At 46.3% G+C, this 16709-nt stretch overlaps 1 protein-coding gene across 5 annotated transcripts in view; it reads right to left on the minus strand.

Annotated features, from left to right (window-relative positions):
- LOC116441162 overlaps positions 1 to 16709 on the minus strand; it is a 66875-nt gene that overhangs the window by 31613 nt on the left and 18553 nt on the right. For all 5 annotated transcript variants that reach the window (XM_032102791.1, XM_032102790.1, XM_032102793.1 and 2 more), the window contains 2 exons: positions 16005 to 16080; positions 14280 to 14770 (listed from right to left, as the gene is read on the minus strand). In XM_032102791.1, the coding sequence (XP_031958682.1) occupies positions 14280 to 14770; positions 16005 to 16080 (567 nt within the window). The remainder of the gene's footprint in view (positions 1 to 14279; positions 14771 to 16004; positions 16081 to 16709) is intronic.

A 16709-nucleotide genomic window follows, 5' to 3' on the forward strand; every position in this document is an offset into this window, starting at 1 on the left:
TCGCCGGCTCCTAATGGCAGAGACTCTTGTTGGTTCTGGTGGGATGTGGTAAATCTCTTCCTTAAGTTCCTTTTTCAGTTTCTGATGGCCTTCTTCAATCAAGCTCCGGACTTGCTCAGCCAAAAGACTTGTTTCCACGGATGAGACATGGGTGCGAAACGGGGCTGTGACGGTGTCCTCGTAAATCCTCAGTTTGTTCACCAAGACGCCCACCCTGTCCTCGCCTTCCCTCCATTGCAGTGTTGCCAGGTAACGGGAGTATATCTCTGGTCCAAGGCGTGCGAACCTCAGCCACATCTGTGACGTGCACTGGACACCATCTGGGCTCTTAGGAAATCTCTCATCTTCTGAGAAAATGATCTCCAGCACAGCCAATTCCCTCAGGCACCGGATACCTTGTTCCATTGTGCTCCATTTTCCTTGGTGCACCTGGAGGTCTTCTTTACAAAGGTACCTGTCCCTTACACTTGTAAGCAGTCGCCGCCAGAGGCTGAGGGTTTCTTGGGTTCTCCCGATCCCCTGGTCAATGACCACATCCCGGGACAGAGATCCCAGTTGCCTGGCCTCACTTCCGTCCAGAATGGTGTCATTGGCTGCAGCGTCCCAGATGCGGAGCAGCCAGGTCAGGATAGACTCGTTCGTCTGGCGGGTGAATTCCCTCCGCAGGTCTCGCAGCTCACCCAGGGATAGCGACCGAGTGATGATCTCTGGCTCTGCCTCTTCTGCTGGGTGCGAAGGTCCTGCTGCATCCTCGTCAGTCACTATGCGGACTGATTTGCTTTTTGATTTCTTCTTCTGCACGGGGGCAACTGCAATCGGTTTAGGCTGTTCTGGTTCAGTGATGGTTTGCGTGGGGACGCTGACAGTGCTTTTGGTTCCCTTCTCCTCTGTGTCAGTCTGCGTGGACATGGACGCTGTTTTCTTGCGTCTGGGTTCTTTCTCCTCTGTGTCAGTCTGCGTGGACATGGACGCTGTTGTCTTGTGTCTGGGTTCTTTCTCCTCTGTGTCAGTCTGCGTGGACATGGACGCTGTTGTCTTGCATCTGGGTTCTTTCTCCTCGGTGACAGTCTGCGTAGACATGGACGCTGTTGCTTTGCATTTGGTTCCTTTCTCCTCTGTGTCAGTCTGCGTAGGCATGGTGTTTGTTGCTCTGCTCTTTTTCCCTCCCTCATCCTGAGGATGCTGTGCCATAGCTCTGATTCTAAGCATGGTGTACATGGTGCAGGCTGTACAGAGAAGACAAAGCAGAACTGACAGCAAGTTTATGCCGTCTTTGACATCCAGAGGGAATTCAATATTTTCAAAAACTGCTGTGCCCGGCCTGAAAGGCTGGAAGAAACCACTCTCTACTCCTCCCACCAGGGGCTGGGTGCGATTGTTGAGGAGATCCCAGACATAGGAGCCCAGACTAGGACAGCCAAACAAAACTGAGTATATACTCCGAATGGTATTCATCGCCTCACAGGTTATTATGCTGTAGACATAATAAACCATTAAAGCAATTCTCATACCATTCCCTGGTTTTAACAGGAGTAATACTACAGGCAGGTAGTTCCCCATGTGAGGAAAAATATAGAGAGCAAGATACAGTACCCACATAGACAAGCTGAGCACCATGGTGAATAGGTTTCCGTTAACACAAAATTGTAATTCTGACTTTCTCTCAGAGCTGCCCCACGTTGGGCGCCAAATTATGTGCTAGTTTGAAAACAAACCAGTGGGAGGCACCAAGTCAGAATAACAATTTAATGGAAATTAAAGAAAAGGAGAAAAAAAAAAAGGTAAAAGAAAACACTATCAAACTGACAGAGTCAAGGTACAACCTGACACCCTGTTAGGCAGGGTGGTGGTAGCAGTCTGGTAGAATGGTGGCTGCAGTCCTCTGAAGCAGTGATCCTGTAGTGAAACAGTCTGCTCTTCCTCTGGAAGTCCAGTGGTGGCTGTGTAGCTCCTGTCCTCTGGAAATCCAGTGGGAAGCCCCAGTCTCTGGTGTTCAGCCTCAGCTTATATCCACGCTGGGATGCTTGGTTCCTCCCTCTGGGTGGAGCATCTCACAATGGGGTGATGAGTCATGAGGCCAAGTGTTGATTAGGCTCATTAACAGAAGATAGTTCGGAGGGAGTTATCTGTGAGTCATGCGGCAGGACAATGATGGGCCATTAACAGCAAGATAGTCTGGGGGGAGGAGGCAAGGAAACACTGCCCCACCTGGTTTCAACAGCTGATGGGGATGGTAATAGAATACACTGCAACCCAGGACACAAACCCAAGATACCATTTTTTGCCTACAAATAGACATCCATGAAATGGGAGTATAACAACACTAATCACCACAGAGAGAAATGATGATGTAAGCCAACTGTTCCCACATTCCCCACCCAATCACCTACTTGTCTCCCTGCTCCTCTTCCCTAGTGAACACTGCTTACGCTTCAGTGACAAGGGAACATGCTGAAGCAGCTAGTCAGCTAATAGGATAAAGGCCTCTTACTCCAGGGAGCTAATCCATTTATGTAGAACATAACTAATGACTGCGCTTGGAGAATGCTCTCCCATGCCCATATGCAGCAGTGCCTGCCCACACGTGCCTCACAGCACAACCCTGTATAGCCCACAGGGCCTTGCTCAGGTGGTGCTTGAGTGTTTAAACTCAGAACTTGGGATGGGGTTCAACCTACCAACTTTGAAAGGGCTGGCCTAGGCCTGTACCCATGTGAACAGCTTGCAAATACTTCAGAGGAGCCAGTATCTCCTGCCTGGCGTGCTGTCCTTCCTCTGAAGTAGGCATACAGTTCCCTTCAGCACTGCTGATCAGCACTTGCAGATTCTAATACCATTTTGCATCCCTTCATTCACATCCTCACAGCTGCACAAGGCTTGAGATGGCGTAGAGCTGGTCCAGGGAACCATCCCCAGCGCAAGAATACAACCAATTCAGCAATCAGGGCTTTTCCCTGGACACTTCAATGAGCTTAGTGAGCTTCAGTATCTCTACTTGTCCATAGGTACCAGCACAGGATACACATTACTCCTGCCAACTTTTTAAAATTCCCGTGTGAGGGCAGTGAGGTACCATCAAAACCAGAAGCAGATCATTGCCCTTCTGAACAGGTTAGCAGGGTACAGCAACCCTCAGAGCTGTGCATGAAGTACTTGTTGGAGAACTGCTGCCCTCAAGCATGCCACTCCACTGTCTGCATCAAGATCCACTTTCCAAACAGTTGGAAATACACCATCAACTCAATAGCTTGCAAGATCCGTATCAGAGCCTGTATAACACCAGTGTTCATAACACAGGCATCAATTTTAATGCACAAATCATTTCAGTGTTTCCTTCTTTCAGCTCAGGATTTTGGCCCATCTCACACTTAGAAAATGGTCATGCCCTAAGACCAAGAGTTCTCCTTTACTCACTACACTGCAGAAGGGCAAAAGCTCAGATTAACTCATTAAAAATAGACCAGAATGTCCCAAGGCCAAGTTCATTAGGATCTCCTGTGCAGATAAAGGTTGATAACAAGAGCAAGTTTATTCATTATATGAATAGTTTTGAGGGTGTTTGAATTATTTGGACACTTGCATTTGGAAAGCAAATGAAACAGTGCCTCAACTCAGTACAGAGTTTTATACAGCAGACTGAGCGACAAGTCTCACAGTTGGCAGCAGTAGTTACAGCTGCTTTCTACCTCTAACCCTACCAGCAGCCCCATCATGAGGCAGCAATCTGATTTTTTTTCAGCCTCTTGTGGTTTACCGTTTCACTCAGCTCTAGAGAGAGTCCATAGGCTGTTTAGCATAACTGCCCATAGTAAGAGTCTGCAAAATGCAAACGGGATGAACTAGCACAGCAAAAATACCTTTCGCATTTCTTGTAGCAGTCAGCCTTGAATAGAACATTGGTGTATTATGAAAGAAAAGATACAAGAATACTAAAATAGTTGTACTATAAATCTTAGAAAATATTTTCCAAGAGCACCACTTCCAGTGCTCATAATTGCACTCTTTCCACTAACAATAATTAGAAACTAATAGGGTTGGTTGTGTTATTCAGAGGATGACAAGAAATTATATTAAGTTAAAAATTAGTTAAGAGCTTGATTGGATAGCACACCAAATTCAGTACTACAATGAAAACAAACATACCATTAATTCACTGTCCTATTTCCACCAGAGATCTGAACAAAGCACTGCATCTTAGATTAAGACTTACTTTAAAGTATGCTCAATATACGGTCTTATCATCCAGGCAGGTACACCATGTTCTTGTGTGAGGTTTGTCTGTCTTTCCTGCACATACAGCAAACAGTACCAGTGACAAACTTTCCTGAACAAACTCAGGGCATTCCCTGACCTATGGAGGTTCCCCCAGCTGCAAACCACATCACTTGAAACATAGCAAGGAACAGGTTTACAGAAAAATCAGGCATCTGACGAGCTCTATTTTAAAGATATTTCTACCCATACTAGGAACTACACAGATCCACTAGATTTGCAATTTGGAAAATGATTTTTTAAAAACTGTTCCTTGTTTCTTAATTATAATATGCCCACATACCATCATGGCAGAGCCTATAGGACTGTTTGATGAGCCTCTGAAATGATTGGAAAGATAGGGAGTTTCTAAAGCCTCTACAAGTAGACAAATTTTTATTTTGTTTATGCTGTCAAAAGGAGCATGCTTACAATAAAATTGCAAAGTAACTTGCAAAGCATTTTAGGGTTTTATCCTTTGCACAGCTATTAACCTTTTTTTTTATAAACAAACACGTGAAGGTGAACTTACAGCTGGCAAGGATATGCCGGAATTTTAAAGCACAAGCGTGTTTTTGAATTAAAAATACAATTTATCCTAGTATAGACTTGACCACAGACTTCATTTACATTAAGTTTCCAACATTCTAGACCAAGTTCAGTTTTGCAAATTCATTCCTATGAAAACTGCTTTGCAGAAGCAGTCAAAGTCCAGCAGGAAACCAAAAAGATTATCTACAATGAGGAAAATCAGCAAGTTTCATAGAGTTTCTCTTAAGTGTCTTCATTTGTGCTTTTTTTTTTTTTTTCAATTTACCTGTGGTACCAGGACACTTATGTTTTTGAAACCTTTAATTTAGAAAAAATGTTGTTACATGGTTTTTTGGCTTGAAGAGGGAGGGTTGGTCTCTCCCTTATTGGTCATCATTTCTTCAAAACAAATTGCAGCTCAACAAGAAGCATATCTGGGCTCACAGCTCTGGAGAAGGGCAGGGAGTTTTACATGTGAATCTGCTCTGGTTTAACTCAAGTCTCCATCTACATGAGAAGTAGATGCCTCTATTGAGTGCCTCCTCCTGTGAGATGAGCTGTGGACCAATGCCCAAAACTCTCATTGACATCAACAGGCTGAAAGAAAGCACAAGCAGAGCCCAGCAGTGCGGTTCTCATGTGAGCCAACAATGGAGAGGCTATTCAGAGCTAAGGCAGAAAATCAGAGCTAAACCCCAGTCCATGCCAAGGACAGCTGTGTTGTTGACAGCCAGGCTGGCTATTCTACCACTCCAAAGCTTGTCTCAAAAACAGCATTTCCTGGAGTGTTTACTCTAGTCACGGGCCTTAAAAGCTCAGCCAGCTTCTGCCTATTGAGCAGTAATGGCTGCTGCATTTTCAAGACTCAGACATGCCCTGGACAAGCTGCTTGCTCTCCGTCTGTGGTGACAAACTGGAGCACAAACACCCGGCATTAATAGTTAATCAGCACCATCACACGGCTGTCCTGTTCCTGCTGTTACCAAACTCACACTACCTCCTCCCTCCTTCCTTCTCACTCCCAGGCAGTGCCTCATGGGAGGCTGCAGGGTGCAAAGTACACCCATGTCACCTCTCAGATGCCAGTGCCAAGCCATGCTGGGCAAGGAAGGTGTCCTGCTTCACAGATACAGCACTAAGCAATGCCAGGGAAAAGCTAAGGAAAAACAAGCTCTTGTTTTCCATTCCCTCCTACCATCTCTTCTGTATAGTGCTTTGAACAAGTCTCTAACTTGAACTCTAAGCAATAGCAGCCCGTTATCTTGTGGCTGCTGAATTCTAAGGGAATTCAATGCTTAGTGGTGGCAAAGTAGGAACAAAGAGGAAAAAACAAACCCCTAATCTATCTCTACTGCTTACTTCAGTTTCTTAACCTATATAACACAGTCAGAAAAGCAAGCAGAAAACTGCTACCACCATCAGATGCCCTCCGGACTATATGAGGAATAACCACACTGGTTCTAAACAGCCATTCACCCTCTCCAGTTTCCTCAAGCCACTTCACCGGTCCTCCAAAGAACTAAACTGTAAGGCTCTCTCCTTTTCAGAAGTTGCTACCACAAGCAAAAGATGCAACTTATTATGCCTGAAGAGCGATCCATTCATCCACAGACCAAATACAACTTGGGCAGTGACAGCATATGGTGAAGCCGCCTGCAGACTCCTTCTCTCCCCAGGCAAGGATGAGATATTTGTATCACAGTGAGCCACATGCTACGGGAGGAGTGGGCAGGGAGAGGTATCTGGCCAATTCAACAGCCACACTGGGACCCAACCCAGGCACCCCTCTAGTCCAGACACACCAAGGCTGTGTCACCGAGGTGAGGACAATCCAGCCCTATTGCAGAAGAGGAGAGCACTGTAGAGAAGGTCCTGACCTTCCCTTCCAAGCAGCATCTCCAAGCTGGTGTTTTTGAAAAATATACACAGGTTGCAGCAAAACTTCTTAATCTGTCAGGCCCTTGAGATTACTTGGGCTGAACTCAGGGACTGGAAAACAGCATGCCAGCATTATCCTCCTGCACTGTACTGTGTCAAAACAAGAAAGAAAATATCCTTCAGAAAACCCTATTGGAAAAGGACCTGCAGAAGTCAACACACAAGAGATAGAACACGCATATATTGCAGGATGGCCACCCTTGGGGATCAAACCCAGCACCCACTCTGTGACTGCCGCTCACCCCACATCCAATCACGTTTTAACCAGTTGTGTTGTTGCTGCAGTTAGGATCTCTCAGTTTTGCTGAATGATGTTTTCTGTGGCCAGCTGGCAGCCCACCATTAAACACTGCCAGTAGATATGGGAGACTGGGCTTTTCCTTCTATTAGTTCAGTAGGCATCATTCTGTGTGGTGCTCTGAGAGCAAAATGTTAGAGGTCAAAATCCCAACCTTGTCCATTCACATGCAGAGTTTCTGTCAGACACTTTCAGGTGGAAGTGCTTTAACTCCCTCCCAATTTGCTCCTCCCAGGCCTACCTAACCCTCAGAGTCAGATCAAGAGTTAAGTCCTACACAGCATCGCTCAGGACTGCTCCCTGAGTCACATCCCCAGGCCACATGCCAGTGGTGCCCATATGCCCATTTGATCTCCTCTCTTTGGTCTGCAGCCAAAGACTCAGCTCTAGTTTAATACCTTCTTACCAGGCTTTAGAGCTTTGAGGAAAAAAGAGAAAGACAGCAGGGTTGGGAAGGTAGTCAGCAAGCCTGCCAATCTAAATGATAAGCCCTTGGCTTTAACCTCAGGCTTATAATTTTCTGCCACTGGTGCCAGGTGCTATTATTGTCCCTCTGGGAATCTTAATACAACAGAAATACTCTCTCTAGCTCTGTCTCCACCATTCCTAACCTTCCTATTCCACAGATCTCTGCTGCCTTCAACATGTACTCTGTCAAACTTCAGCCACATCAAACTTCCTCCCCTCATCTTCCTTTTGCTCAACCAAGCTCTCTGGTGTTCTCCAAATGACCCTGACCAACCTAATCCCTGCTCTCTTTCATGATTTGCAGCAGCACCTCAAGGAACCCCATTTCAGATGTCTCAGCAGATATTCTAGCTACCGGCTCACCCTCCCTTGGTAGTCCAAAATGGATACATTCGCAAACATGCAAGCTTCCAGGAAAAGGCAGCAAAATTACACAGCCACATACTCCAGGAAAAAGACTGGCAAGTATTTCCAGACAGAAGCTCATTTGTCCATCTCCCCCTTGAACTGCTGCCCCTTTGCATATGTTACAAAACCAGAACAAAAATGCAGAGACAAAACAAGGAGGGAAAACATCAAGGGAGAAGAACAGAAGCACTTGGCTCTAGGAATGGACAACACATTCTGTACCAGGGCTCACGCAACAGGAGAAGAGGTGCAAAGAGAGGTGTGTGCTCAGAATGAAAGTCTGCTAGCACACCTGAAAGTTGAACACAGTACACAGAACACAAGAGATGCCATAGGGCACGGCAGAACTGGAGGGGACTTGCACTAAAATTAATTCTGTATTTCAACAATGTACAGAGAACACAGATCCTCATGGAGAAGCTGTTGACGTAATGGCTGTATAACTTCCAGAGGGCCTTTGCAACCTCAACCACTCTGTGAGAATGCTCTAATGTCTGGAATACTGATTGATGCTGAGAGTTTAGGAACAGGACTAGATTATCCTGCCTGCCTTGCCTTTGGCATTTACAAGCTGGCAGCAAGATGAACTTTACCATCAGTGAAAAGAAGACATAGTCAACTTACTTGCCTCCTTCAGGAAAGAAGAGGAAATCATTATGCTTTCTAGGAAGCAGCTAGGACAAGTCCTACGTGGGTTACTGCTCTCTTACATTCCGATTCATCCAGCTGCAGCTGCACACAGACACTTCCTAATGTTTTTGCATGAATTAGATAACCATCCAGGGAACACTTCTGAGACACAGAGACAGAGGTATACTGCCTGGCAGTCATAATCACTTCCTTGGGGCTGGGTGGAGTTCCTCATGCCTTCCCCCCCTATTGAGTCTCTCTCCACCTCCCAGACAGCACGCTTTCTCCCCACCCTCCTTCTCTCCACCACTGTCAGACTACCAATGTCTGATGTCAGCAAACTGGACATCAGCTGGCTGGCCTTGAGCCAGAGTCTTTAAAACAGAGATCAAACCACAGGAGAACATCTCAGCTCCTCCAAAGATGCAAATAACAAGACACCTCTAGCATGCCCCATCTCCCACTCATATGGTACAGGCTTAGGTCTAGACTCCCAGAGCCTCCTGCCAGGGAACTACATCCTTGTAGGCAAGCAGACCAGACAATCTCAATCATGTTCAGGCCTGAACTTCCTCATGCTAGGACTGCCTTGCAGCAGCCACACATAGCATTTGTTTGCTGGCCACTTCAGTGCCAAACACTGTCAGGGTTGAGACAGACAGGCACTTCTGTGCTGGAAGAACAGCTGCTGTAGCATATTTCTGGGGGTGAAAAATTAAAGTGAAATTGCAGGAGGTTACTAAAAGCAGAATTTCTCATTCTGTACTGATGCAATCAGTTTCTGCAACACTTTCTTTACTATGTTGCTTCAACAAGCCCAGGGACAAAGAACTGCTATGGCCCAACTTCCCACACCTGATTGACAAGTTCTGGTACTGGGCCCCTTAAGAAATGGTGTAAGCCATTTCCTCAGCACAGGCCCCTGAACTCCACTCAGGCACTCTGGAGAGTGAGGCCCAGGGCAGAGTCTGTGATGAAACTACCACCAGCACCAGCAGTAGATTTTCCGGCACCCTCTTGCCACAGAGAGAAGCTCAGATGGGCAAACAGATGGTAACAATTCCCAGGAACTGAAAAGGCCTGGATTCAAATGGGAGGCCAAGAGGTGAAAAGGACTCATGAGCTCACACGTGGAAGCTATCTGGAAGCTATTTGTCAAGTCCTGGAGAGACAGGCAAGGGCAAAACCCAGCTGTGCTAAGGATATGGAAATCTCACCCTGGAGCCATTAGCAGCCCAAAGCCCAGACCCCAGTGCACCCAGGGTCACACACTGGGTCCTTGGTCACGTGTGGCAATTGCTGTTCTGTGGCCTCTGTGCAACCAGTATTGACTCAAAGGAAGTTTTTGGTGCTGATCACCCCACCAGTGCCCAGTCCAACCAAAATACCAGTATTCAACAATACAGCAGAAGGAAGGAGGTCTTGATATTACACAGCTAAGCCCAGATCAGGACTCTCATCAGGCACTATATCCAGGCCATTCCAGTGTCAAGTCAAGATGAAGTTCCACTCATCTGTCTTGCACTGAAACTACTCCCCCACCAAAGCGGGTGCAGAGCCTGCAACAAACAATCCATGTGTTAGCATGGGATGCATTTTCTCTTCTCTGATGGCCTTTTTCATCCTAGCATCTCAATGCATTTCAAAGAATGCACTAAGACTCCAAAAGAAAATAGTATTGATACTCTGTAGAGGGAGCCAAATAAGGAGCAGCTGCGATCACTTGGCTTGTTTAGTCTGAAAAAGAGGAGAGGAAGAGGAGAGTGAAAGGAGTCCTCATCACAGTCTAGAACTTCCTTATGAGGGGAAGCAGAGGGGCAGGCACTGCTCTCTTCTCTGTGGTGACCACTGACAGGAACTGAAGGAATGGCCTGAAGTTGTGTCAGGGGAGGTTTGGGTTGGATATAAGAAAGAGTTCTTCATCCAGAGGGTGGTTGGGCACTGGGACAGGCTTCCCAGGCTAGTGGTCACAGCACCAAGCCTGCCAAAGTTCAAAAGCATTTGGACAATGCTCTCAGGCACATGGTGTGATTCTTGGGGCTGTCCTGTGCAGGGCCAGGAGTTGGACTTGTGCGTCCTTTCCAAGTCAAAGTATTCCATTAATTTCTGATTCTGTCTATTCATACAAGCAGGCAAACCATGGCAGAAAGCTCTGAGCAAATGGTGAAACCTATCTAGTGACTTTGCAGCGTAACTGGGAATATACCCATGTACCCATATTCTCTGCCTCATACTTTTAGATTATGTTTTCCATATCAGCCACCTACCCACACAAAGAATTTGGACTGCTTGTTGTACCACCCCAAAGCTGCTCTCCTCCAAGAGATCTCTCTCCCTGCAAATGCTACAGTCTGACTTTCCAAGCTTCCGTAAGTAGATTTCAGAGGTGCTCCTGGCAGTCCCAGTGAACAGCACAGGAGGATCCTTTACTTCCTCTCTGTTTACACAACATGCCAAGACCAATTAGTCCACTGGTAATGAGCTCAGCAGCTCCGAGAAGTCTTTGTGGCACCCTGGACTTCCTTATACCTCAGGTGAACCTGACACCTTCACCTTGAACCAAAGGATGTCCCTGCTCTCCTAGACCTTGTTCTCTCAGCATTGCCAAAAAAGCCAGATATGCTAAAGTGGCAGCAGCCATGCAGGGTGGCAGCAGGCTTCATTAAATAGCAAGTGGTTGGCAGCAGGGCCTGCATGCAAGGACATGTCTGTCCAGGGACCGTGATTAAGAGGTGCTGGGAGAGGGCATTCACTTCAGCAGTGCGAGTGTCTGCACAAGCCAGGGTATTTCTGCCCAATTAAGGGAAAGAATAGAAGCCTTCTGAGCTAATTTTCTAGTCCTTTGGAGAAGTGAAGAAAAGCGTGCATTGAAATATCCTCGCTCTGCCTCAACAGGGAGACACTGGGTGGCCAGCTGACCAGCCAGGGTGGGAAATACATCTGCCAACAGTCCAAACTTACATTTGAAACAAAAAAGGGCTGAATTACTGTGCCCTGTGAAGCTGGAAAGGCATAGCCTGGCATCTAACCAAAACAGGACTTTTTAAACCTACTCCTGGTACAGCCTTCCCTGCTGCAGGAGGTTGAACTGAAAGGCACGGATGATGGAGATTTCCATTTATTCACGGGCCAAGAAAGGACAGCAATTCTCTAACTTCTTAAAAGTACTCTGATTGCCCCCAACCCACCTGTCTCCCAAGTTTGATCCTCTTTCTTACCAAAAGGCACCAAATTACTGGAATACAAGGAGACATTTAGACACCACTTGCCACTGACCCATTGGAGGAAGCAAAATCTGCTTAAATATCCCAACACAGAGCCACTCGACACCACAACTCTCTGCACCAATATTCCATCACCATCCAGCATAAACAGAATTTGATGCAAAGCACTTGGCATCTCTTCATCCACCCTTGAGTTACCCATACCACATCACACCCCCAAAGTGTCTTCTTATCTCATAACACATTTGCTTCAGGCACAAATTCATCTTCCCTGATATTCTTTGTCATCTGTCAGCTGCACAGAGCTGCAGGAATGGGAAGTAAGGCTCTGGGATAAGAGCGAAAGCCACATCTGCTACTCAAAAAAAAAGGTCTATCTGATAAATGTTTCAGCTGCATTCTCATGGGCAAGCACATGACAGCAAGGGCAAGAATCACAAAGCAAGAATAGCTTGGTGTTCGGAGCCCAGATGAAGCCTCAGACTAGCCTGTTTAATATTAACATTCCTCATATGCATTGTTTACCTGACTAAGAAACACATGATGCCACACACTGCCCAGGCAGTTAATAAGAGCCATTTTTGTTGGAAAATGGAAACAGACCAGAAAACAAACACCCCGGTCCCATTTTATAAGTGGGGAATGGAGGTCTTGAATGAGTTTCATAGGAGAAATAAGGACAGGTAGCAAGCAAAGACTCATCATAAAGCTTCAAGATGTTACTGGCTGAAAGCTAACCAATTAAAATTATAAAAATAATACAAATTACCAAATACAACATTCAGGCTGCATCTCACTTTGCATGTGTGTGTCATGTCATGTTGTGCCCTCAGTACATTTTCTTTCAAATTAAATCCACCAGCTGACTAACCTTTCTTTATAACATGGATTCCACAACCTGAAATGTTAATGACATCCACAGTAAAAATGTTTTTTAAATAACACACTGCCACCTCCACTCCAGATTTTAAGTGCTTTTGCAAAAATCTTTGCCACAATTAATCCAGAAGTGTAGAGAGCAAATGGACAAGGAAGCCAATTATTCTCACAAGGTTTCCCGAGAAAAAAACAACAGTTTGGAAAGCTTGTTTAAATTAGCCCCTAACCCTCACCAATACACTCCTAAAAACAGTGCTGAAAGGAGCTTAAAGGAGAGCAGGCAGATGCTATGCCTGGGATCCAAATCAGAGAAATCACCTGGGCCAAAAGAAACATTTCCCCATTTACTCATGTGCACTGTGAAAAAAAAGAGAAGGCTGGGCACAGGCTTACTAGCTTTCTTCTCCTCTCATAAGGATGTGAGACTAATTAAAGTCTGTCAGTATCAGTAGAAGATTTGGGTGATGTGAAATGCAAGACTGGGCCTTTTGAATGTTCTGTGAGCAGAAACTTGGCTAGAAGGTTGAAAAGGGGGTGAGGAAAACTGCACTGAAAACACAAGTCTCTGCATTATGTATTCATGGGATGTATGCTGCCAGCAGGACTGAGAAAAACCAGCAATGCAATAGGGAAATGGAAATCTCACTTTTAGACATCTTAGAAAATAAATACATAGTCTTTTCTTTTAATGGGTCCATCTTGTAGGCTTAAAAGGAGTGTTGCAAGCAAGGTCAAAACTAGTACGTCCAACCAACCAGAGGCAGTGAAATTCCTCCCTAATGAGAGGAAATTCACAACTGAAAATAATTGGTTTTAACTTACTGCAGTGTACCAGGGCCAGCAGATGTCTGCACATATCTTTTTAAACTGACACTACACCAGTGCAAATAGAAAAACAAATAATGAAGAGAGCTGAAATACTAACTCTACAGCAAGGCCTTTTGAAAGGGAGGCACCAGATGGGAACTGCACAGGGCAGCCTGCCTCATTTCCCAGGCCATGCAGAGAGAGACAAGGCAAACTTCTAGCATTTCCACACCTCAGTCCCAGGCCAAACTAAGTCCTGCAAAATCAAGAGTAACTGCATCTAGAGGAAACTGTAAACAGTCTGTTTGTAAAGTGCTAAGAAGGTAAAAAGCACTGTTTTACATTCCTGTAAAACTCCTACGAGGCATAAAGAGATCTGGGCCCAAGGAGGTCAACAAGTGTGGAAATACCTATCATCATCAAGTCTCCAACCACTTTCACCAAAGGCTTTTTTTATACATCCCTAAGTGATGAATTAATTTTGGAGGAAGTGATATAGGTCAGATCATGGAAGCAGTGGTAACCTGATGAAAGCAAACGCCAGTGATTTTGTTCCTGTGCCGCGCGATGAACTGGACAGTACAAGTGCTGCCTTCCTCATGGGGTAGCAAGAGAACAGCCCAACTGCAGCAGGAGCCACTCAAGAAGCAGTGCCTGTACCTCTCAAGAGGGGTATCTACAGTTACCCCAATCTATCCTAGACAGACAGCAGAAGAACCCTGCAAGTATGCCCCTGAAGACATGACCACAAGAAGTGAGCCTTGCCTCAATAACCCTTTCCTGTCTTTGCTTACCACACCTTTTTTCAAGCGATGCTGCTTTCCTCACGTGAAGTTCTGCCTTACCTGCTGCATTTTTTCCAGGTCAAGGCTGGGCCTGCTGACCTTATCCCCATATCCTTGTCGATGTCTCTTACAAGGCATGACTTGCTCAAGGCCCGCCCCAACACTTGTGAAGATTAAAGGTCTGGAGGCTGGGCTCCGCACCAGGGGCTGGAGTCTCTTGGGAGGGGAGGCACTGAACGGCACGGGGCTCGGGCTGGCGTGGAGGCCATCACCCTGCTCTGCCACGGGCCGGAAGGACATGGCGCACAAGTTCTTCACTTCTTCGTCGCTGGAGGAGGTGTTGTTGCCGTCGCTGCAGCAGGCCAGCCGGCTGACCTGGGACCACTTCCGCTTCTCCGTGGCAAACTCTCGGTTGATGCGCTCCAGCTCCTCTTCTGAGCTGTGGCGGTCAAGGCTGGCATGGAAGAGGGCCCGAACCTTGCAGCATTGGTTCTCCTGGTTCTGGAGCTGGTTGGTGGCCAGAGGAGTCAGGGCACAATTCCGTCTTCTCTCTAGTGGGAGGAGGAGACAGAGGAGCCTAATAAAATGGGCCTGTTTTCTCCTGACCTGTTGTTTTCATCTCCTCCCAAGTAAACTTCTGAGCTGTTTCTCCACCTTCTCTTCCCCAGATCAAACACCCCCCTGCTGAATGCTTCCCTTTGGAAGTTTCCAGACCTTTGGTCAGACCAGACTGCTAGATGTCATCATCCCCTTTCAAACCATCACCTGGAAGTCTAGTTCCAGAGAAAGAACATGGACCTGTCACCCACCTCACCTCCTCAAGGTGGAGAAGACATGAGCTTACAAACGTGTTGCAAGGCACTTGCCTCTAGCTGAAAACATTAACTTCTAGTGACCAGTTCTCAGGGCAGAAGAGGTGAGTAAGTGACGCTATTCTAAACGTCACCTTTACGGCTCAAATAAATGAGATCTGGTTTCTGGAAATAAAAATCCTCTATTATGAGACTTGTCACACAAGAGAGACTGTCTTCAGTCACAAGCTAGGCATGCTTTATCTCTTCTGCTGAGCTCTTTCTATGCTAAGCATATGGAGCAGGGATTTGAATTCTGACAGGACATGTCCTGTGGGTCAGGAATTGAACTTCTGCTGCCTCGGCATAAGAATCCACTTGAACCTGGGCACAGGGCATGCACTAATGGCAAGCTTAGCATAACTCAAGAGATGCATTTAATGCAGATTTCACCTGCAGCTCTAAGCTACTTAATATCAGTCCAAAAACAACAGCAGAGCACCTGTATCTTCTCTGTCAAAGACTCTCACTAGATGCAAGAATAGAGCTGCACAATACCAACATTATAGGAGGAAGGGAGAGAGATAAATAATGAGTCCAGCAGAATGAAGAAACTGAAAGTTAAAACTCAAAATAGCAAGGATGAGGAAACCTAGAATAAAGATGACACAAGTGCAAAAGCATGGAATAGAAGATAAAATTCTAGTCCCAGCTCTGCTGCTGGAAGACTTGTGGACCATCTCTGCCCCATGTCTGCAGCACTGGGACTTTAACACATGGTTAACAATGTCTGTTTCTGGTGGTAAAAATGCAACTGCAGCATCTGATAACACCAGCCTCTCCTTGTGAGGTCCCAAATGCTTCAAGGTGACTGACTTAAGGCGTCTGATTGTGGTACATTGGGGACTGAGGAGGCACTTGCAAGAGCACAAGCGAAAAGAAAAACTGACTTCAGCCGTAGTATCCCGGGATCCTTCTATCTTCATCCCTTTACCTCTGTCGATCTGAGCAAGTTCCTGGTTCTCTCCCTCAGAGTCATCGCTGTCCTCATCACTTGGGGGATAGGAGATCTAGGGGACAAGGAGAAAGAAAAGGCTTCATTGAGAACACTGAACATTGCCCTGCTGCTGCCCAAGCCACTTCCCGCACCCTCCCCCTCTCATATCCTGCAGGCATCCACCCCACCTAACCACACACACCCAGCCATAGCACCTCCCTCTATACACGTCCTCATCTCCCAACCCCAATCTCCCACTGTATCCTCTTACTTTCAGCAACACAGAACACACAGCCTACTGCTGTCTCCACCATACTGCACTGCCAACTCTTTCCCAAGCACAATGAACATATCCTGCCTTTCGCTTCCCAGACATGTAGCTTATAACCATCATGGCCTACCACATCCACATCACGTGGATAACTGAATCTCCAAAATCTCCACTGCCGAGATAAAGACACATCCTGTCAGCAGCACTATCATCTTGCAAGGCACCCACAAATGGAAGTGGCACGTTAACTTTAGCCATCCTGTGTATGTACCCACACTTCCCCCTTGAAGTTCACACATAAGCCACCACAGAACAGACTCGCCTTGCTTTCCTACAGGACAACCCTGAAGTATTTAATAGAAATAAAAGAAACATGATTTCACAGAAATGCAGACAATACTGTTATGCTGTCCCCTCCAGGAGATAATTTA

This window comes from Corvus moneduloides, chromosome 3, assembly GCF_009650955.1.
Source record: "Corvus moneduloides isolate bCorMon1 chromosome 3, bCorMon1.pri, whole genome shotgun sequence".
Lineage (NCBI taxonomy): Eukaryota > Metazoa > Chordata > Aves > Passeriformes > Corvidae > Corvus > Corvus moneduloides.